Below are 22838 nucleotides of genomic sequence, written 5' to 3'. Positions count from 1 at the left end.
AACTACATATGGAGACGGAGACAAGACCAGTGACCCTGCACAAGCAGAGAGAGCAGCAGTGACTGGTCTTAATACAGGAAGTTCCTGCACAGGGACAACGTTTTAAGCTAGATTACTCCACAGATTTGGAAGAAATACACAAAGCACAAAAGCACACCAAGATTGAGGTAGGAATACACAAGCATTTTATATTTAGACATTATTTGCTTTATCCGGGTTCAGCTTTATAGTTTGTTCATAAAAGTATTTACTTGTTAGGATGTAGTTTTTCACTGATCAGTCAAACTGTGTCTGCTTCAGTCATTGCAAAGAGTTGTCCATATGCTAAATGCATAGGTGCACCCAAATATTTTTATGGTGGTAGTACTGGTCTTCACTGAGTTGACAAATATACCTCTTGTATTTACCCTATTGCTCTTTGCTAGCTCTTAAAAACACTTCTAAAAGTCCTGTATCTCTCTAAAAGTACACTCTCCCAGCTCAGAATATCCTGCAAGTAAAAGAGCAAAATAGTTTCCTTTTTGAGAGAACATTGGAATATCAAGGCATTTGCTCCCCCCTTTCCTCACCCCCATCTTGACATTTTATTTAAAGCCATAGATGGACAGATGTTTTCCTGGCAATGACAGGTAGAGAGACACCTCCCATGGTTTGTAATGCCAGGACTTAACAGGGTTAAAAATGAAATAAATGCAGCTCCGTATTCATTTTGTGTAGCACTCCTCCTCTTGGGGTGATGCAGAATGACGCCTAAATAGTGTGGAAGGCTAACTTTTCCATTTCAGAGTTTGGTTCATGGTGTATGATGGGGAGGAAAAAAAATTGGGCACCAGTCACTTTTAGTTTTTTTTATCTTTTATTTTTGAATGAAGATGAGCTTGGGTTTGGCTTTGGGGTCGGTCCAAGCCCATGTTTAATTGAACCTGGGAGGCAGCTATCAGCCAATCAGCTATGAGCAGGGTATTTCCCACACCACAGCTGTGTGTACACAAAGGGTGGGAATGTTCTGGACATCGTTGCCACCATTGTCAATGCCATCAGGTTCATGTAGTGCACAGGTAGCATGCAGCCAACACCTGGGCTAACTCAGTCAGCTGCAGGCTGTAAATCTGCCGCTGGCACCTACACAACTCCCTCAAGAGTTCACAAGCACAGCAGTAATGCACAGGCAGCAAACAGCCAGCATTAGGCAGCTGCCCATACAACTCCCCCTCCACAAGACCTCACTGCACGCCCCTGGGTTGAAATGACCAGACACAGTTGAAATGTCCAGACACAGGGAAAGGGACGGAAGGCAGAGCAGATGCAGCCTCTGTCCTCTTCATGTAGGAGTGAGCAGTGCTTGGAGAGATTGCTGGGCAGGTCAGAAGGAAGAGCTGGATGAGGAGAGAGAGTACACCCTGCACCTCCACCCTGTTCTCTCCTTTGGCTTCTAGCTGATGGAAATGATGCTGCTGTCACTACTTCTGTAAGCCCATAACAGAGCCAGAGATGTGTGAAGTGAGTGCCCACTGGGCTCTATCCCCTTTGAGGACTGTCTGCACCCCATGCACTGTACACATTAATGATATGTCACTATTCCCACACTGAGTAGATTACTCCTTCACAATAACAAGTAGAAACAATGAGCACACTGAGATTAGGAGAACCAGTAGAGCATAGGAAAATTAACGGTAATTCATTATTAATTGCAGTATTTTCAATTTCAGTAGTACTTGAATTTTCATGAAAGAAAAAGTGCTATGTTACAATCAATAAGACAGCATACAAAGAGTATTGAGGCCACATATCAATTCAAATGTAATATCACACTAGAGTATAAAACATTAGCTAAAATTATTTAAATTTCTAGGGATACATACGTAGAGTGTATAGTTTATTTTTGTGTATTCCACAATGTAACGGGAGCATATTTTTGTTTGAGTATAGAACAAGAATGATAAATTAGTGGCTATGTAGCAAGAGAAGGGAACAACAAGAAAAACAGAAATGGAAGGCGCGCACACCTAATGCATTACCAAAGATAACTTATTAATATGAAATTTTTGTATAAAAGTGGGTACTCAAAAAATGCAACTGACAAAAGACCATAAACACAGTGCATGGACATGCACAGAACACGGGGTACAGCTAACAGGTTTTGGGGGCGCACCCCCTTCCTCAGAGCCTAGCCACTACTACAAAGTATCCAATGAAGTACAGCTGCCAGACCCTACACTAATGCTCGCCATACACTATACGAAAAATCGGCTGAAATTCGGTCATTTGGCCAGTTTGTTTGTTTTTTAGCTAGTTAATGGGCACTAAATTGGTAATCGTTCGGACGTTTTTGAGCCGAAAAAACAAAGGACAGGTTTAGAAATTTTCTGCCAAACAAACAATAAATTGAAAGGTTAATGTGTTTCCCGTCCGAACTGTTTGCACTAGGTATATGTAAAAAAACTAACAAAAAATTGATTAATATATGTCCACTGAAAGATTTATGGATCATTACATGATGGCACTATCGTTTGCTCTCACTGCCGAAAATGGATTTGGACAATTTTTCGTATTGTGTATGGCCAGCATAAGATTACCCTCTCATTCAGGCAACTGGTGAACTCTAACGATCACAAACACAGCTGAGGAGTGGATCACAGCAAGTATTAAAGCAAGTATAGACCAACTTATTAATTTAAGGAGTCGCATCTGTTGAGTGCATTGTGAGCACTGGTGGAGAACAAAGAGGTGTACTGTAGTCAAAGTTTCACCAAGTATAAGCAGAGGAGAAAGATGCAGGTGTGGGCGAAGAAGGTAGTCAGGCCAACATCCCCAATGTAAAAAAAGAAATTTCTTCATCAGTTTAGGCCAATATATATTCTTTTACATATTTTTGGTAAAAAAAATCCCAATAAGCTTATATTGATTGGTTTGCGCAAAAGTTATAGCGTCTACAAAATAGGGGATAGTTTTATGGCATTTTTATTATATATCTATATATAGATAGATATATATCTATATCTATATCTATATATAGATATAGATATAGATATATATATACCTTTTTTTTTTTTTTACTAGTAATGGCGGCGATCTGTGTTTTTTAGTTGGACTGCATCATTGCGGCGGACAGATTGGAGACTTTTGACACTTTTTTTGGGACCATTGACATTTATACAGCGATCAGTGCTATAAAAATGCATTGATTACTGTGTAAATGTCACTGGCAGGGAAGGGGTTAACACTAGGGGGCGATCAAGGGGTTAAATGTGTTCCCTTATGTGTGTTTCTAACTGTGGGGGGGATGGGACTAACTGGAGGAGGAGACATATCGCTGTTCCTAATCACTAGGAACAGCAGATCTGTCTCTCCTCCCCTGTCAGAACGAGGATCTGTCTGTTTACATACACAAATCCCCGTTCTGGCTCTTGTGCCTGGGATCGCGGGTGGCCGGCGGACATCTCGGCCGCCGGCCACGCGCATCGGGTCCCCCGCCGTGCAGCGGGCGCCTGCTATCGCCCTTAAATACAAATATGATCATATATAAAAATTAAAATGCAATACTACAAGACAATGTGCATACATAAATAAAAGACCGTAAGAAAGTCTCAAAAACACATCAAACAGTGTTATAATACATAGAAATAAGGTGCAGTCCTGTGCAAGCAAAAATCATATATACCAAATAACGACCTAAAGTCCATTAAAGAGATCCCATGGGAGAATCCGTGCTGAAAATGAAGATCAAATGTGACAACCATCACCAGAGTAAACTTTGGAGGTGTACCAGAGATCCAGTGACTAAGCTTACTCGGGGGGGGGGGGGGGGGGGTCAGTCAACACTTGATTGGGTCTACAACCCACTGAAAGGAAGACTGGATGTCATCTCTGATTGTCACAGGTACACACGCTACTGCGCATGCGCGACCGATGTTCAGCCATTTTTCATGAGGGAAACTGGTCATTTCTGGATTTGATATGCCTACATGCAGATTTCTACTATCGTAAATTTAAGTGCACCTCATTTTTAATAAATTGGATGTTGATACAGTATCATACTATGTGGAGTCTTGTATCTTACATACACTTTGGCACCGAGCTCCATTGATGTTCTTCTGATACTGGTTCCTTGATTTTTGTTTGCACAGGTCTGCACTTTATTTATACTGTATGTATTTTACACAGTTTGATGTGTTTTTGAGACTTTCTTACAGTCTCTTTTTTATGGATTTTCATTTATGTATGCACATTGGCTTGATTGTACAGTATTGCATTTTAATTTTTATATATGATCATATTTGCTTAGCGCTGCACTTTATTTATTGACATGGTAGACATGTATGCTCTGTCACTGTATTTTCATCAAGACAGTTTCTGGATTCTATTGAACTGTATGTACTTATGTAAACTTGTACCATGTTGGCCTAACTATACACCAGCCTTCAACCATTTTTAATGTTTATTAAGTAAAAGCAAACAGGATCACTTATAAGAAGATAAGAAGTAAATTAAACTAAGCAGCTGCTATAATCAAATATAACATTAAGGAGAAAGCAAAAAAGTTATTCCAAAGAAATAGGTTCTTTCCAGCGTAAGCAGCGCTGCTTAAACTGGAAAGAACCTATTTTCTTTGGAACTTTTTTGCTTTCTCCTTAACATTTTTAATGTTTTGCCGTAATAAAATTTGTACCTTTTTTTTTTTACCAATATTGTTTTGATAAATTTTTCTTACACTGTGCTTTAACTATGTATTGTAGGCCGCTAAAGTTCCATTAGGGTTTTTTTTCCTGTTGTTTCACCAGGTATAAGTGCGGTAAAGGCACAAATAAAGAGACTTTTTGTTATATATTTTTTATTCAGGATTATTGAAAAAGATGGAACAGATTTCAACTTTTTATTTCAAACAAACTGTAAGACCCCTTTAACACTGCGCATTTGCGCCGCTTTTTGGCTGCTAGCGGGGTGCTTTTAACCCCAAAAAAGGGGTTAAAAACTCCAGTTTTGTAGAGCTTTCAAAGGGCTTTTAAGGTGCTTTGAAAGCGCTGCCCATTCACTCCAATGGGCAGGGGCGTTTTGGGAGTGCTAAATACAGTGCTCTCAACCCACCCCAAAGATGCTGCTTGCAGGACTTTTTTTTCTTGTCCCACAAGCGCAGCGCTCCAGTGTGAAAAGGCACACTGGAATGAATGAGAGGCGGTTTTCAGGCCCTTAGCAGAGGCTATTTCTAGTGCTAAAGCGCCTGAAAACCGCCCCAGTGTGAAAGGGGTCTAAGGGATAGAAGCACCTTCCACACATCAATGGATAGAGGAAGGTTCCAAGTTTTATGGTCCTTCAGGTTGTACAGTAGCTCTCCTACTTACGAATGAGTTCTGTTTGGAGGTCCAACAAAGTGAGGTTTATTAAACTTTTCACACAAATAATGCCTAATAAACACACAGACAAAAAATACTGTAAAAAAGATGTTTAATAGTACAGTACATTGAAATGTAGAGTACAACAGCTGACATACAGGGGCTGGCATGGAGTGAACAGGCAAGACTGCTCCTTTTATGCTTGCTTCCAGACATCCTGCGCTTGCAATCAACACTGTACTTCTGTACACTATTGTAATATACAGTAAAGTACACAGCAGCACAACCGCTTGTGCCAGAGGGCGCACACAGCTGGCAATGTCTGGCAGACACGTGAGCTAGTTTCGTGATTAGACATGAGAATGCACGTTCGCATCTGTGAAAGTCTGCAGCTTGAAGGTTTGTAAGTAGGAGACTTTTAACTGTATTCACTCAACATGAGCGCCATGTGTTGCATGAGAAACATCAAAACAGTAGACCATTTCTTTCCACTTACTAATGAACTGGTCACTAGTTATTCATTATACAGGTTCAACAATTCAATGTCTCAGATCATTAAGAGTAGCAGGCATAGGTGGGACAAGTACCCTTTATTTTATGTACCCCCAGGGTGTAAGGCCTGATGACCTAGAAGGCCACAGACAATGAACAAGACCTTGTTGTCCACCTCTTCCAGTCCATCATCCTGGAATGGTATTATTCAGATAACACCAGACCTCCAAGTGGAAGTAAGGCGGGTACCATCTTGCATGAAAATGAATGCAATGCCTGCAGTAACTGCAACTTATATGGCTTCATATGCATACAGTTTTCAAGAAAACGCCATACCGTTGTTTGAGGAAATCCAAGTTCACTGCTTGCCCGTGCTGAGGATTTCCTAGGGCTCCATTCAAACGCACCTCGGATACGTTTAACATTTTTATCTGACGTGTGAGGACGGTCAGTGCTTTTCCGTTCGCATATGGAACCATCTTCAATTAATTTTTTATGCCACTCATAAATTTGCTTATGACACGGCTGCTGTTTGTTGAAACAACGGCAGAGTTCTCGTTCACACTTTGCAAACTGCAGCTTACTATTAAATGACTTCTCCTGTGGCGTTGCCATTTTCCTATAAACAAGAAACAGCGCCGCTGTGTGGCACTGAATGGAACTTCTAGGCCGGTTTATAACTTTGAACCTTATCCTCTCCAGTGATGTGCAGAAGGTGCTTCTATCCCTTACAGTTTGTTTGAAATAAAAAGTTGAAATCTGCTCTTTTTGAATTACCCTGTATAAATATTTAAATAATAAATATTTTTCCTTTATTGGGAAGTTTGAATGTTATATATGGAATGTGGTATTATATATCATCACTATTTAGATATATAGAAAGCACTGCACATTATACATCACTTTTAGAGTCCTACAAAATGTGCTTGAATGTACCATTTTGGTACTTTATGAAGTGTTTTCCTATGATAAGGTACCAGATACCAACTCATAAGGAACTTATAATTGGATTCCATTGAGTTGATATTGATAGGAGAGTGAATCCTCCAATCTTCAGTCTACCAACATACCGCATTTACACACTCCCATTTGTGTGCATAAGGTGGGCAAAAGTCTGATAGTTTGGCCATGAGAGTTTGATAGATGTTTGAAATTAGACCAGTCGAGTGTGGGTCAGTAAAACAGAGATCGAGGTGAGGAATGGGATCATAGAACTGACTCTGCAAGTTTTAAGATGGAGATAACAGAAAATGTCTGTGTTTGGAGCACATATGTTTCTTGTAAGTCAGAAAAGTTTTTATTCCTAATTCTCATATTTTAAATGCAGTATATGTATACTGCAATGTACCTGAATTTGACTTGGTATCAGCCACTTGCAGCCCATTGTACAGCAGAGCTCAGAGTGGAAGAGGGAGAAGCAGCACATGTAGACAATCAGCTTTTCAATGCTCATATGCTAACAAGAGATATGTTGATAAAAAGAGAAATCAGAGTGGCAGAGAGAAGAACTATTCAGTCTGCTGCTTCTCCTTTCATTATCCAGTCACAGACTGGGGGTTAAACCTGTATTATCGCGTACACATGGTCAAATTTTGCGACGGGAAATGTTCAATGGGAGCTTGTTGTCGGAAATTCAGACCGCGTGTAGGCTCCATCGGACATTTTCCGTCGGAATTTCCGACAAAGAAAATTTGAGATCTGGATCTCAAATTTTCCGACAACAAAATCTGCTGTCGGAAATTCCGATCGTGTGTACACAATTCCAACGCACAAAATTCCACGCATGCTCGGAATCAAGCAGAAGAGCCGCACTGGCTATTGAACTTCATTTTTCTTGGCTCGTCGTACCTGTTGTACGTCACCACGTTCTTGACGTTCGGAATTCCCGACAAGATTTGTGTGACCGTGTGTATGCAAGACAAATTTGAGCCAACATCCGGATTTTGTTGTCGGAATGTGCCGTCGTGTGTACGCGGCATAAGTGTTACTTGACTGCGGAGATTAGTTCCCATGACCTCACCTACAAGAAAGGTTTGTGATGTGTGGCAAGGCTGTGTAAATCTCAGAATTGGATCAACAGAAATGCACATCAATTGGCAGTTAAAACTACTTTCATAATGTATTTCATCTTTGCATTTACCAGTTTACCTGGAATTCAGCTTTCATCTTGCATCTTGCCCCCATATACTTAAGTGGTTCACATATGTTAACATCTTCTTTTCCTCTTCACAATATCAAGGATAGTATAGAATGCAACAAGTGCACTCAATGTTGGAAGCAGCCTAGGAGTATCTCTAAGCAGCACTACGTTCTATTTAACTACTTGCCGACCAGCCGCCGCAGTTGTACTGCGGCAGAATGGCACGGCTGGGCGAAACGACATTATGTAGCATTGCTTCACCCTTTGGCCACTAGGGGAGCGCTCGCCCCCCGAGCCAATGCGAGTGCCGGGCTCCCGCGATAGGCGCTGACACACGGAGAACCGGGATCTATGTGTGTAAACACACAGTTTCCGGTTCTCTGAGGGGAGAACAGACAGATCGCCTGTTCATATAGAGTATAAACAGCGATTTGTCATCTCCTCTGCACAGTCCCCTCCCCCCTTCAGTTAGAACACACAATAGGGAACACATTAACCCCTTGATTGCCCCCTAGTGTTAACCCTTTCACTGCCAGTGACATTTTTACAATAATCAATGCATTTTTATAGCATTGATCGCTGTATTAATGCCATTGGTCCCAAATATGTGTCAAAATTGTCCGATGTGTCCGCCATAATGTCGCAGTCCTGATAAAAATCGCAGATTGCCGCCATTACTAGTAAAAAAAAAATAAATAAATAAAAATGCCATAAAACTATCCCCTATTTTGTAGACGCTATAACTTTTGCGCAAACCAATCAGTATATGCTTATTGCGATTTTTTTTACCAAAAATATGTAGAAGAATACATATCGGCCTAAACTGAGGAAAAAAATAGTTTTTTATATATTTTTGGATGATATTTATTATAGCAAAAAGTAAAAAATAATGATTTTTTTTCTTTTTTTGTTAATAGCGCAAAAAATAAAAACCGCAGAGGTGATCAAATACCACCAAAAGAAAGCTCTATTTGTGGGAAAAAAGGCCGTCAATTTTGTTTGGGTGCAACGTCGCACGACTGGTCAGGAAGGGGATAAAATCTTCCGGGTCTGAAGCGGTTAAAGTGATTGTAAAGTCTCATTTTTTTTCTATTAAAATAATAAACATGTTATACTTACCTGCCCTGTGTAATGGTTTTGCACAGGGCACCCCGAATCCTTCCCTTCTGGAGCTCCTGTCCCCTCCCTCCTGTTGAGTGCCCCCACAGGAAGCAGCTTGTTATGGGGGCACCCGAGCTGCAGACACAGAGCTGCCGTTTGGCCCCATCCCCTCTCTCTCTCCTGATTGGCTAACTGATTTGGATTGACAGCTGCGGGAGCCAATTATGCTGCTGCTGTGTCTCGGCCAATCAGGAGAGAGTCCTGGATGGTCGAGGCATTTGTGGACATCGCTGGATCGAGATGGGGCTCAGGTAAGTATTAGGGGGGCTGAGGGGAGCTGCTGCACACAGAAGGCTTTTTATCTTAATGTATAGAATGCAGTAAGGTAAAAAAAACACCTTCTGCCTTTACAACCCTTTTAGGCATTATAAAAAGTCATCAGATCAGGTGGAATTGACCTATCAACTGCAAAAGGTAGTCATTTCTGTTAATATGTAAGAGGTGGTTTATAGAAAATGTTATTCTAGGACTGCAAGCTGCACAGAATGTTGAATCCAACTATAAGGAATACCTATTATCATTTTAATGCTCTTATTAATTACCTGATGATACTAGAGAATTTATACATAAAAAAACCTTTAATGTTACATATAGACAAATATATGGTCAAGAAACCGTACTTTAGAAAATGGTTTGGTATTTTCATCTCTAAGGCACTTAAAAACTGTTAAACTATTTATATTCTTGCAGATATCACTTCCTACAACTGTACCTGTGAAGGAGGACACTGCTCAGAAAATACCTGCAATGGGAAGACATGTTTTGTAACAGAGCAATTGCTTGAAAATAATGAAATCCGCAGGGTCCGTGGCTGTTTTAATAGTGATATAACAGAACAGTGCAACAGCAAGACCTCTTTCTCAGAAGCAAGATGCTGTTACTCCAATTTCTGTAATGCTGATATCACCATTTACACTATAAGTAAAGTAACACCTTTTATCACTTACCATACTGGTGTTGGGTTTAACATTTCCACATTTTGATAATGTGCACTTTGTGTAATTGGCCTAAGCTAGACAGTCAGGAACAGTTCAGCATGATTCTAAGAATCTTGGACGCTATGGAGGAGGCAGTTCTCCCTATCTGAGGGGCAGTGTCAGGTTTTCGGGTTTGCCTGAGTGTGCTTCAGAAGTGAATGGAGACTGAAATGTTGATACTTGGCAGCTATGCAGTCTTCATTCACTTTCATACTGAACAATAATTTTTTTTAGGTCGGATATACATGTGTTTGGCTTTAGGTGTCTTAATTAAATTATGTATGTTATTGCTTTCTATTCGTAGAGGGTGGCTACTTTTAGGAGATGTATGGCACTGTTGTTGAATCCATTGCTCTCACCCCTGTAGGAAACTGGTCAAAATCTGCAAGTAAAATCTGGCATAGCAGCATATGTCCATAGCATTATATCAGTATTCCAATGAAAAGTGTATAAAGGGCATGGGCATAAGTTATATACATGAGCAAGTACCAAAAAGTGAAGCAACAGATCTGAGCATAGCCTGCAATTATTGGAAAGTGTAGGGTAGTCATGTAAGCCACAGGGGTCCATGTTAGTGGCTGCAGAGAGTTTCCAACATGTTGGATAGTTTCTGAAATTGATGGGTTTCTGTTCCTTCGGGCAAACTGACAAGGAAAACATTAGCAAAAAGTCTTGATTGTTTAAGGAGCATGACAATTTTGATGACAGTAGGCAGGTGTGTCATCTGAGTTATAAACAGGCCCGGACTGGGAGAAAAAATAGGCCTTTTAGACTGAGCAGCCCATGGCATATTTACCAGCCCCTGCCCCAATCAACATACTAATGGAGGCAAGGGGAACCCAGAAAGTGCACAGTGGGGTCGTAGAGCACTGGGGGGGTGGAGAACACATTGGTGGGGAGAGCTGAGAGCACGGGGGGTCTGAGAGCATGGGGGGGCTGGAGAGCAGGAGTAGAATAGAGAGATTGATTCTTCTATGCAGCCACCCCGCTGCCCCTTGCATCCAGGTGCACAGGGAGCTTGCCTTTTTTGTGGTCTGGTGTCTCCACCAGATCCCCTTCAGCGTCATGGTCACAGATCACCTGACCTGTAGTTTCCGCCCCCCCCCCCCCCCAGCCTGACAGCAGAACAGAACTGGCCGGCCGGCCACGGAGAGGCCAGATGAGCAGTGTGGGCTCAAGGAGCAGCCCAGCTGCTTTGGCCATACCAGCACAAGTGGCCCGGCGGCCCCGGCCCACCGGGCAAGTGCCCGGTGTGCCCTATGGCCAGTCCGAGCCTGGTTATGAATGAGAAATCGCTCTATTTCCTGCACATGAATATAAAGAACAACATCAACCTATTTTAGTTCAAGACGGGAATGGCATGCTAATTTGAATAAAGATTAACCTTTGTAACTTGTACTTAATCTTAGTTCACACTTAAAGGCATTTTTTTTCTTTTTACCTAGAGAACAAAGTTGAAGAGCCAGTAGGCCTTGTCCTTGTAACTGTCCTCCCAGTAGCCCTGTTTCTGATCCTTGCCATACTATTCACATTCTTATTCTGGAAACTGAGGAGAAAAAGCAGGAAAAAATCTTTGGCCAGACTCATTGACTTTGGAAATGAAGACATTGTAAATGCATCAACTGTTGGTGACAGCACTTTAGGGGTGAGTCATCTGACCGATGGTAAAGATAATGCTGTGGTGAACTTATTTTTTATCAGAGCATGGTTTCAATCATTTGTACAGCCGTACTATAACACTAGGACAAAAAAAACTATGCTATGTTACATGCAAATATACAGATTAAGCAGTGCTAGCCATTCATTGAATGCAACATTTAGCTATTTAAGGAACTCCAGGCAATGTTTTTTTAATCTGTAGTGTAAATATGTTTAGGTTAAGTTTCAGGAGGTGTATGCCACTTAAAGGGCTTGTTCATACCAGATGCTTTCAGGTTTGTCCAATCAATGTTCACTGTCACCCTTGTTGTAGGATGCAGACATCCTTCACTTTCTGAAAATAATGCACACATGAAACAATGGAGAAACCTGAAGAAGATGTAGGAAGTGACCTCAAAGTGAATGCTAGCATACTCCTTTAATTGGAAAGATTTTCAAGTGAAAAAAAAACACACTGGAACACATTACGAATGCATTACAAACACATTAAAAACATGTGTAAATGAGCATGTGGAAACACCAAACACGAGGATTGTGGTGTGAACTAGCTCTACATATGGTTGTACTTTCTGTAATTTTTACACTTTAATTGAGGCCGGCTCTCAGCAGTGACTTGGTAGCCCTCCAGTCTTCTAATCCCCTAGGTCAGGGGTGGGCAAGCCATGGATCGCAAACTGCCCATCAACTGCGGTTAGCTGATGGGTAGATCACAAACACGGCCTTGCTTCTCCCCAGCCTCCATCGCTCTCATCTTCACTTCAGAGTGGAGAACAGGAGGCAGCACAGTACTGGATGGAGGACAGGCGCGGGGAGCTGCCTCAGTTAAACTGATTGCAAACCCTCAGCTTTTAAAAACAACCTATTCAGTTTGAAATAGAAATGAAAGGCAAAACATTTGTGTATAGATATAAAAAACATTATAATTACCTTTTTTTCCCTTTTTTTTATAAGTGATCACATTACCTCCTCTTTTCAGCTGCATAAGAGCTGGAGGGAGGAGAAGCTGCAGGACACTGAGCTTCCCAGTGAAAGGCTGTGCAGTGGGGGTGTGTCAGGACAAGTCTGATCATCGGAGGTGAGCAGCCAGAGTTCCCAGCACAGCTAGGGAACTGACCATGGTGTGTTCTTCTGCTTAGTGTGGTCAGTTTTTGATAGGAAAGCAAAGGGAGTGGCAGGAACACCAGGAATTTCACACAAAGGAAGTAATACAAAGTGAACAGGATACTTTTTCATACAAGTACATGGTACAGCAGGCACATATCAGGAATATTAAGTGTTCAGTTTACAAACGCTTTAACCCTTCGATGAACCACCAAGTGATTGGCTGCTAGCTGGTGCTCAAAATTTTTTTTGGCGGGGGCGCAAACAAACCGAAAAATTCTGAAAAAAAACCCCCATCAATTGCAGCCTCACTGTGCCATAAAACGCAGCCATTGTGCCCATCAATTGCAGTCACTGTGGCCATCAAACTCAGCCACTGTGCCCATCAAACGCAGCCACTGTGCCCATCAAACGCGGCCACTGTGCCCATCAAACGCGGCCACTGTGCCCATCAAACGCAGCCACTGTGCCCATCAAATGCTGCCACTGTGCCATCAAATGCTGCCACTGTGCCCATCAAATGCTGCCACTGTGCCCTCAAATGGTTCCACTGCGCCCATCAAATGCCACTGTGCCCATCGAATTCTCCAACTGTGCCCATCAAATGCTGCCACTGTGCCATCGAATGCTCCTACTCTGCCATCAAATGCTGCCACTGTGCCCCGCCCCCTGGCCGTCTGCCCGGCACTTACTCTGTCTCGGTGGGGCAGCAGGTGATGGCGGCGAGCTGTGTCCTCCATGTCCTTGATTTCTTCTTATGTCCTCTCCTATGATTGAACGCCTGATAGGCATCCAATCACAGCCCTGTTGTTTCAGCCAATCAGGTGATGGATAACAGACCTGAGCACCTGATTGGTGGAGAGGCGGTTCAGTGTTAGGAAAGGGAATATTCATTCGCTTTTCTAACACACCTGAGTAAACTGCGAGCGATAAGCATAGCGCTCGCAGTTCACCTTTTTTGATGCCTATTAGAGCCTATGGCTCTAATCAGGTGCTTCAAAAACGACCCCGGCTGAAAAGGGGCTGGGCGCCTGAATAGGGGGTGGAAGCGGCGGCTATGGTTAGATTCACGTAGGGCTGCAACTAACGATTATTTTCATAATCGATTAGTTGGCCGATTATTATTTCGATTAATCAATTAATCGGTTAATAACCTTTAAAAAAAGTGTGGTGTATAATTTAGTTAATATGTAAAAGTTAAAAAAAAGGCAATTTATTCTTAAATATCTCTATGCAGTAGTAAATGTAAATAACCAACTATATGGTTAGGGAGAAAAATATCTAATCCACTCTGAGAATAACAGACAGAAGAGATATATTGTATATACTATTAGAGGAGATATACTGTATATATACTATTAGAGGAGAGATAGTATATACAGTATATATCCTCTAACAGTATATTAAAGGGTGAATCTGGTAAATATCATCAGACTCAGAGATTTTTTTTATTTTCATAAAACAAACAAACAATATCTTCCTTCAAAAAAAATATCATTTTAAGAATGTTCGTTCAATTTTCTAATTGTCAGTGGGGTCAAATCGACATTCATTTTCAACCACAGTGATGGGAAAATTTGGAAATAATAGAAAACTTCTTGGTCAAAGGAATTTTCAGACAGTGTATGTGGTTTTCGTTCAGAAGTTACATTCATTTTAAAAACAGACTGTTAAAAACAAGTGAAAATTTCATGAAATTAAAAATTCTTTCATTCAGCGAATGTACAAAGATCTTTCGTATGAATATTCTCGTCTGAAAATTGATCGGTGTGGCCAGCATAAGGCTCGGTACACACCTATGCAGTTTGCTTTTGATCTGTCTCTGCAGTGCTTTTTGCTGTGCATTTTGATTTTTTGCGCACATCATTTTGCAGTTTTTTTGGACAATTTGTTGTTGGGCAGATTAAAAAACACAAATTGCTGCAAAAACGCATTGCATGTTTTTCTGCAGCTTCTCCATTGAAGTATATTGAACCAAAAAAGCACTGTTTTGTGTTAAAAAAAAAAGTCCCTGACCCTTTCCAAATATGCAGCGGCTGAAAAAAGCATAGTTACAGTAGCGATTATTTGCTCTTTTTGTATTATAAAGGGCTAATTTTAGTTTTTTTTAACCCTGTTATGTTACTGGCCGATTAATCGATTATGAAAATAGTAATCAATTAATTTAATAATCGATTAGTTGTTGATTAATCGATTAGTTGTTTCAGCCCTAGATTCATGCAATGCATGAATCTATACATTGGTCATATGGGGGGTGGCTGAAGAGAGGGGGGGCCCTTATGGACGCACCGCCACTGGTTGCTAGGATGCTGGGCGTTCCTAGCAACCAATCACCAACTTGTTTCATTTGAAAAGTAAACACCGGCAGCTTCCATTCCTGCCCTCCATTCTGTACTGTGCTGCCTCTGGCTCTATGCTCTGCTGTACACAAACTGTCAGGTAGGAGTGTGCTACCTACATAGTGCTGTGTGTTTGGGGTATCAGCATTGAAGAAATAGTACATCTAAATGCACAATATTCAAAAGACTGTCAATGTCAATGAAGTATGCTGTCTATGCTGTATGTCTTTTCAAAGTTTTTTTTTCAAAAACGAAATAACGCATGTGCAATTTTTGTTAGGATCTCCTGGATGACTACTGCACTACTGGTAGTGGCTCTGGTCTTCCATTCCTTGTACAGAGAACTGTGGCTCGACAAGTGACACTCGTTGAATGTGTAGGTAAGAAAAAAAAAACTTGCAAATAAAATAAACTGGAAAGGATCAGATATTGCTAATAAATAATATTCTCCTTTAACGGTCTATATTATAATAAATGTTGCTGCTAACAAAAGGAAAAATACTTCACAGCACATATACCGTATTGATATTGCAGCATTCCAATAAACCAAAATAATGTGTCTAAATTTCCTCCATTGTGCAAACATGGAAATCATGGGTCATAAATAAATATGTTGAGTAACATCCTAAATTATCTCATCAAAAAAGCTTTTTAAACACCACAATAATAGCTCCTATTTAGCGTTACGAAATGTAGCTTCAAAATTACATATAAAAATGACACACCAAAAATGATTAGGCAATGAGCATGGAGGGTCATGTAGGCCAGTGGTTCTCAACCTCAGTCCTCAAGCACCCCCAACAGGCCATGTTTTGGGAATTTCTCCTAGATAAAATAGCTGTCCAAAATACCAAGCCATTGACTCTGATTTAAAGCACCTGTGCAAGATAAAGGAAAACCTGCAAACATGGCCTGTTGGGCGTACTTGAGGACAGGGTTGAAAACCACTGATGTAGGCCACCTTTTAAAAAGCTGTTCTAGTCCAACCTGCATTTGGCTACACAGATATTTTTTAATTTTTATGGAGTATAGTATTAATTTTAATGCATACCAGGTAAATATCAATATTTTTATATTCTATGAGACTAAGATGAGCATAGGTCTGAACTAAAGAACAAGAGCACCATAGGGTGTGCACAGCTTATTGAGTTATGGTGTGCACCCCAAAGCTCAAACACAAATGCCTTTCTTTGCAGCCTCAGCTGCACAGGGCAGTAACTGAATAGGAAGTGCTATGTGCTGAGCGGCTTCCTATTCATTCACAATCTGAAGCACAGTAAACATAGTTACATAGTAGGTGAGGTTGAAAAAAGAAACAAGTCCATCAAGTCCAGCCTATGTGCGTGATTATATGTCAGTATTACATTGTATGTCCCTGTATGTTGTGGTTGTTCAGGTGCTTATCTAATAGTTTTTTTAAACTATCGATGCTCCCCACTGATACCGCCGCCTGTGGAAGGGAATTCCTCATCCTTGCCGCTCTTACAGTAAAGAACCCTCTACGTAGTTTAAGGTTAAACCTCTTTTCTTCTAATTGTAACGAGTGGCCACGTGTCTTGTTAAACTCCCTTCCGCGAAAAAGTTTTATTCCTATTGTGGGGTCACCAGTACGGTATTTATAAATTGAAATCATATCCCCTCTCAAGCGTCTCTTCTCCAGAGAGAATAAGTTCAGTGCTTGTAACCTTTCTTCATAACTAATATCCTCCAGAACCTTTATTAGCTTTGTTGTAAAATAAAACCAAAGAATTTCCATGCTCATTTTAACTTACCAACCAGCCTGCGACCTACCGAATTAACCTGCCTAACAGTATGCGTTAAAAACAGGGGTTTAGTTGCACACATTTGCAAATACATGCATAAGCTGCAGGCCACGGCAAGGCACCCTGTATCCTGCAGACCCTAACTTTAACTTTGAACCATATTAGCTTAGTTGTCCTTCTTTGTACTCGCTCTATTTCCAGTACATTCTTCCTGAGGACTGGTGCCCAGAACTGGACAGCATACTCCAGGTGCGTCCGGACCAGAGTCTTGTAGAGCGGGAGAATTATCGTTTTATCTCTGGAGTTGATCCCCTTTTTAATGCATGCCAATATTCTGATTGCTTTGTTTTGCATGCCATTGCTGAGCCTAGTTTACTATGCTTTAGTTATGAATGTACACAGTGAGTAAATGTGTTCACTGTGTTCATTTAGAAAAGGAAGGGTCCGGAAAATGATATATTTACTAGCCCCTTCCTCTTCACTCCATCATGAAACATCTCCAGCAGCAGCTGGGAGGAGAGGAGGGAAGCCAACAGCACTGTGAGGTGGGTGGAGATAACACGGCCGAAGCTCAGGCTGTAGGGGGAATCTGCACCGCACGTAGTGATTAGGGTGTGCCCAGGCACACCTGGTACACCCCTTGCGCACGCCTATGAAGGGCATTCATATTACACTGTTACCCTTTCCTTTGTACTGTTGTAATGGGTGATGTGGTGTCTTCTGGAAATACAAGTGCCTCTGGACAGCTCGCATTCAGACATTCAGGAAAGCAGACCGCAGTAAACCACCATGCTTCCTGGCCTATTTTTATGTGGTTTATAGTCTTCAATAACTAGTGCAGTAGGTAGCTGTAGTTGAGGCATGAGAAGTAAGTGTGGGATAAATCAGAAGTAACCTCAGGGTTAATTGAAACCAAAGCAGTTGTCATACCTTTTTCTGCATTTTCCCACCACTGAAAAATTGTAAAGCCCTGATAAAGTTGTTAGTGTGTGCTTCCATCAATGCATTGCAAAAAAGCTTACATGCTATATTTTGGGTCTGCATTTGCCATTGAAAACACCTTCAAAAATGTTATATAACATATCTAAAACGCATGTCAGCATACCAAAACACAGTGCACATTAACGCATACATTTTAATGTGAACAAACCCTTATGCCCTGTACACACGACCGGTTTTGCAGTCGGAATAAACTCTGAAGGTTTTTCCGTCAGAGTTCCGACGGAATTCCGCTCAAGTTGTCTTGCATACACACAGTCACACCAAATTCCGACCGTCCAGAACGCGGTGATGTACAACACGTACGACGGGACTACAAAACGGAAGTTCAATAGCCAGTAGCCAATAGCTTCCGTCTGCTACTTGCTTCAGAGCATGCGTCGTTTTTGGTGCGTCGGAACAGCATACAGACGAGCCGTTTTTCCTATAGTAATTTGTTCCGTCGGAAAAATAGAACAAAGCAAATAGAAGATAGAGAACATGTTCTATCTAATGCCAATGTACACACGACCGGTTTTCCCGTCAGAATAAACTCTGAAGGTTTTTCTGACAGAGTTCCGATGGAATTCCGCTCAAGCTGTCTTGCATACACAGGTCACACCAAATTCCGACCGTTCAGAACGCGGTGACATACAACACGTACAACGGGACTAGAAAACGGAAGTTCAATAGCCAGTAGCCAATAGCTTCCGTCTTGTACTTGCTTCCGAGCATGCGTCGTTTTTGGTCCATCAGAACAGCATACAGACGAGCAGTTTTCCCGATAGGAATTGGTTCCATGGGAAAAATTTAGAACATGTTCTCTTTCTAGGTCCATCAGAATTTTCGACGTAAAAAGTCCGATGGGGCATACACACGATCGGAATATATGATGAAAAGCTTCCGTCTGACTTTTTCTGTCGGACATTCCTCTCGTGTGTACACGGCATAAGTCCGTCTAAATTTTCGACGGAAAAAAGTGCGATGAGGCATACGCACGGTCGGAATATACGATGAAAAGCTCCCATCGGACTCTTTCTGTCGGAAATTCCGCTCGTGTGTACACAGCATTAGTGTAGTCAATTTTTTTATCATTTTTGAGTCCTCACAAATTTAAAAAGTAAGATAACCATTAACTAGAGCAGTTTGTTTTTGTATATAATTTGTCTAATTATTACCAAGTTCACCCTTTCATCTAGGGTAGAAACCCATGATTCTCTGCCTGTATATATTCTGTACAGCAGATAGGATTTTCTGAAAGGATATACTGTATATTATTTTGATGAGAGCTGGGAGACAGCTGGATTAAGGGTGACAGATATATTCTGCAGACCTAGATAAGTCTTGTATGAATGTATCCATGATAAGAAATGAAGAAAAGAGAAGACAGCAGCACACGCCAAAAATACTACTATTCCCTGGGAAAACTGATGCATAGGGAAATGTGTTTTGACCATAGCGACTAATTGCTTTTCCACTTTATTTTTATACTATTCCGATAGGTCAATGACAGCTATAGACTACAATGCACATTACCATTAAATGTCTTACCTAAGGCTTAAAGAAGACATCATTCTAGGGTACCAATGATGCATGAGCAGCATGCCATAATACTCAATTGGAAGGCTTTTAATGCTAAACTGCAGGGCCAAGTGTTTTTTTTTATCAAGCAGAATGCCTCAATACACATCATACATTCTCAATGACCTTGCAACAACCGTTCTGTCTAGCAATTCCTTTACACAGCCTCCATTAATTCAGTCAGAAGAGAGATCAATGATAAGTTGACAAGATGTAAAATGATGGATGTTGGGTGGACATGATTCTTGTGTGTTGAGGCCCATGAACATAATCGATTAAGTTAGATTAAGTTCACACTGGTGCAACTGGTCATGTAACTTGACAATTAAAAATCTCACGACAAGCCGCACCCTATTCTTGCCTATGGAACCCTTCAAATCAGTGTAACTCCGATTGCACCGATTTGAAAAAGGTTTTATGCACTATTTTTGACGATTTTATGTGCAACTTGCATAGACATCTGTGCATAAAGTCGCACAGATGTCGGCAGTCCACACATGAAATCACACTGATCTGCGCGGCTTTGCAATCGTGCTGAAGTAGCGTAATTTCAAAGCCGCATTCAGTATGAATGGAGTACAAAATACATGCCAGTGAGAACTGGCACCATTAGTGCTTGCATTTATGTTTTGTGCTTGCTTTCTCCAAAGCTTTGCATGTGCACATGGGCATTTGCATAGCATACCATTGGTGGCTTACAACACAAATGATGCAAGCAACTTTGTTTTTGTCACAAACTGATGTATTCAACCACAATGTACTCCTTTGTGTACTACTTCACCACAATGATAGAAACAAGAGGAGGAATTCAGTGAGCATTTCTAAAACTGGAAAGCATGTCATCTAACACCTTTTCCTGCTGCTCATGTAAACTAAGCCTGAAACCTAACCGCAGTTTAAAGTGAAACTAGGGTCTCTTTTTTTTTTGTTAAAAATAACAAACATGTCATACTTACCTGCTCTGTGTAAAAGTTTTGCACAGAGCAGTCCAAATCCTCCTCTTCTCGGGTCCCTCTTTGGTGCTCCTGGCCCCTCCCTCCTGATGAGTGCCCCCACAGCAAGCAGCTTGCTATGGGGTACCCAAGCTGAGTCACAGCTCCCTGTGTCCATTCAGACACGGAACCAAGGCCCGCCCCCTCTCTCTCTCCTCATTGGCTCACTGACTTTGACAGCAGCGGGAGCCAATGGCGCTTCACTGCTGTCTCAGCCAATGAGGAGGGAGAGTCCCAGACAGTCGAGTCTCTCGCGCAACATTGCTGGATCGAGCTGGGCTCAGGTAAATATTAGGGGGGCTGCTGCACACAGAAGGTTTTTTATCTTAATGCATAGAATGTATTAAGATAAAAAACCTTCTGACTTTGCAATCATTTTAACCTTAACCCAATCCTACCATTTACTTAAAATGTTAAGCGAAGAGCATCTTAACCCAAAAAAACAAAAGCAGTTAATGTTTACATTATTGTCTCTCACGCTGACGGGTCACCATACACTTACACATTACAATCTGACTGTACAATCTTTGTACAATAAACTTTAGATTTACCAAAAACCAAAGTAATATGCTACCAATGTGTATGCAGTCAAGCAGGCCCTTGCACTACAGTACAAGTACAGTTTTTCTTTTTCATACATTATGGGACATAGAGTCAGGCTAATATTCATTACCTGCTGGGTTATACTTCATCATCAGGTGAATGGACACTGGTAGACTTTAGATAGGAAGTGATCCCCTATATAACCCTTCCCATATAGGAAGCACTTCAGTTTTTTACCAGTGTCTGCAAAGTGGATGGCATGGTTTGTTTGAGCTCTCTGAGCTCCAGGTCTCTAATCCCACAAACGGTTCTTAAATGAATCAAGGGATTGACCGATCAGATCCATTTGACACAGGCTTTATATGCTTAGATAAATGGTACCTGAGCCTTGCAAAGAAGACTAAAGATCCTGCAAGGTTTTGCCTGTAATGCAGCCTCCGGGCGCTGGACCCTGCAAAGTGGAATCCTGGACACCCCAGTGCTAAGGCATTCCTGCAGGGTGCTATACAGGTCCAAGGGAGTGGACCCCAAACACGAAAAGGGTACCCAGTCCTTGAAGGTCCTCAAGCGAAAGGAACCCGCCGTGATGGGTGAAGTTTGGGTTCTTAGTTTCTAAGCTGCCCTGTGCCTGGACGGGTAATTGGAACCCCTTTACTTATTATTGTGGGGTGTCACAGTGATTGTAACAATCAGTCAAGCAAGCTAGAGGCTGGACACCTGTGTGCGGTGACCATACGGGGGAGTTTTGGGCTAGCTGCGGGTGTTTACAAAGTGTACCTTTTTTGCTTGTGTCTGGCTGTTTTTTACCTGGATGATGGCGCACAACGGTGCGCCATTTCGCCTTGATTCACCATGGCGCATGTGCATTCACAAGAGTCCCGCTGTGCTCAGCAGTTGTTTGCTTTGGTGGCTGTGGTGCACGTGCATTTGCAGAAGCGTCACTGGACTTAGCAGTTTGTTTGTTTGGCGGCGATGGCGCATGTGCATTTGCAAAAAGCACCGCTGGACTTAGCATTTTGTTTGTTTGGCATCCTTGGCACACGTGGCTTTGCCACACGTGCGCAGTAGCCTTTATCTGGGAGCACAAAGATTCACGTCATACGCGAAAACCTTGACTGCCCAGATCTAGACAAATAAACCTTGAAAGGCCGACACCACTTTTGGATCAGAAATACCGAAGAGTCAGACTTGAAAAAAGCTCAAGGTCTAAAGCAGGGATATGCAATTAGCGGACCTCCAGCTGTTGCAGAACTACAATTCCCATGAGGCATAGCAAGACTCTGACAGCCACAAGCATGACACCCAGAGGCAGAGGCATGATGGGACTTGTAGTTTTGCAACAGCTGGAGGTCCGCAAATTCCATATCCCTGGTCTAAAGTATTTAGGTCTGATCCTAGATACGGTCAAAGCAAGAGTATTCTTGCCACCCACAAGGATCTGTGTCGTGAAGAATCAGGTGCATCAGATAAGGGGCACCAGACAACCCTCCATTCAGCTCTATATGAGTCTTCTAGGGAGGATGGTATCCTCTTTCAAGGCGGTGCCCTATGCCCAGTTCCATTCCAGGCCTCTACAACAGTCAAGGTTTATTTGTCTAGATCTGCGGAGATCCGAGGATCAGACTCATTTTTTGTTTTACCAAAAGGACCCAAGAAAGGACAGGCAGCTTCCAAAGCTTCCATTGCCAATTGGGTCCATCAATTGGTCATTCAGGCCTACGGTGTGAAACGTAAAGCTCCTCCCTTTAGGGTGAGAGCTCATTCTACCAGGGGTGTAGGAAC

The 22838-nt window shown here is 41.8% G+C and overlaps 1 protein-coding gene across 2 annotated transcripts in view; it reads left to right on the top strand.

Moving 5' to 3' along the window:
* The window catches only part of ACVRL1 (activin A receptor like type 1), a 138044-nt gene that overhangs the window by 54825 nt on the left and 60381 nt on the right, over positions 1-22838 (top strand). For both annotated transcript variants that reach the window (XM_073614113.1, XM_073614112.1), the window contains exons 3-5: positions 9814-10044; positions 11546-11745; positions 15480-15579. In XM_073614113.1, the coding sequence (XP_073470214.1) occupies positions 9814-10044; positions 11546-11745; positions 15480-15579 (531 nt within the window). The remainder of the gene's footprint in view (positions 1-9813; positions 10045-11545; positions 11746-15479; positions 15580-22838) is intronic.

This window comes from Aquarana catesbeiana, linkage group LG02 (genome assembly GCF_042186555.1).
Source record: "Aquarana catesbeiana isolate 2022-GZ linkage group LG02, ASM4218655v1, whole genome shotgun sequence".
Lineage (NCBI taxonomy): Eukaryota > Metazoa > Chordata > Amphibia > Anura > Ranidae > Aquarana > Aquarana catesbeiana.
The sequence above is the reverse complement of the archived record's forward strand: the minus strand, read 5'-3'. Positions and strand labels throughout refer to the sequence as shown.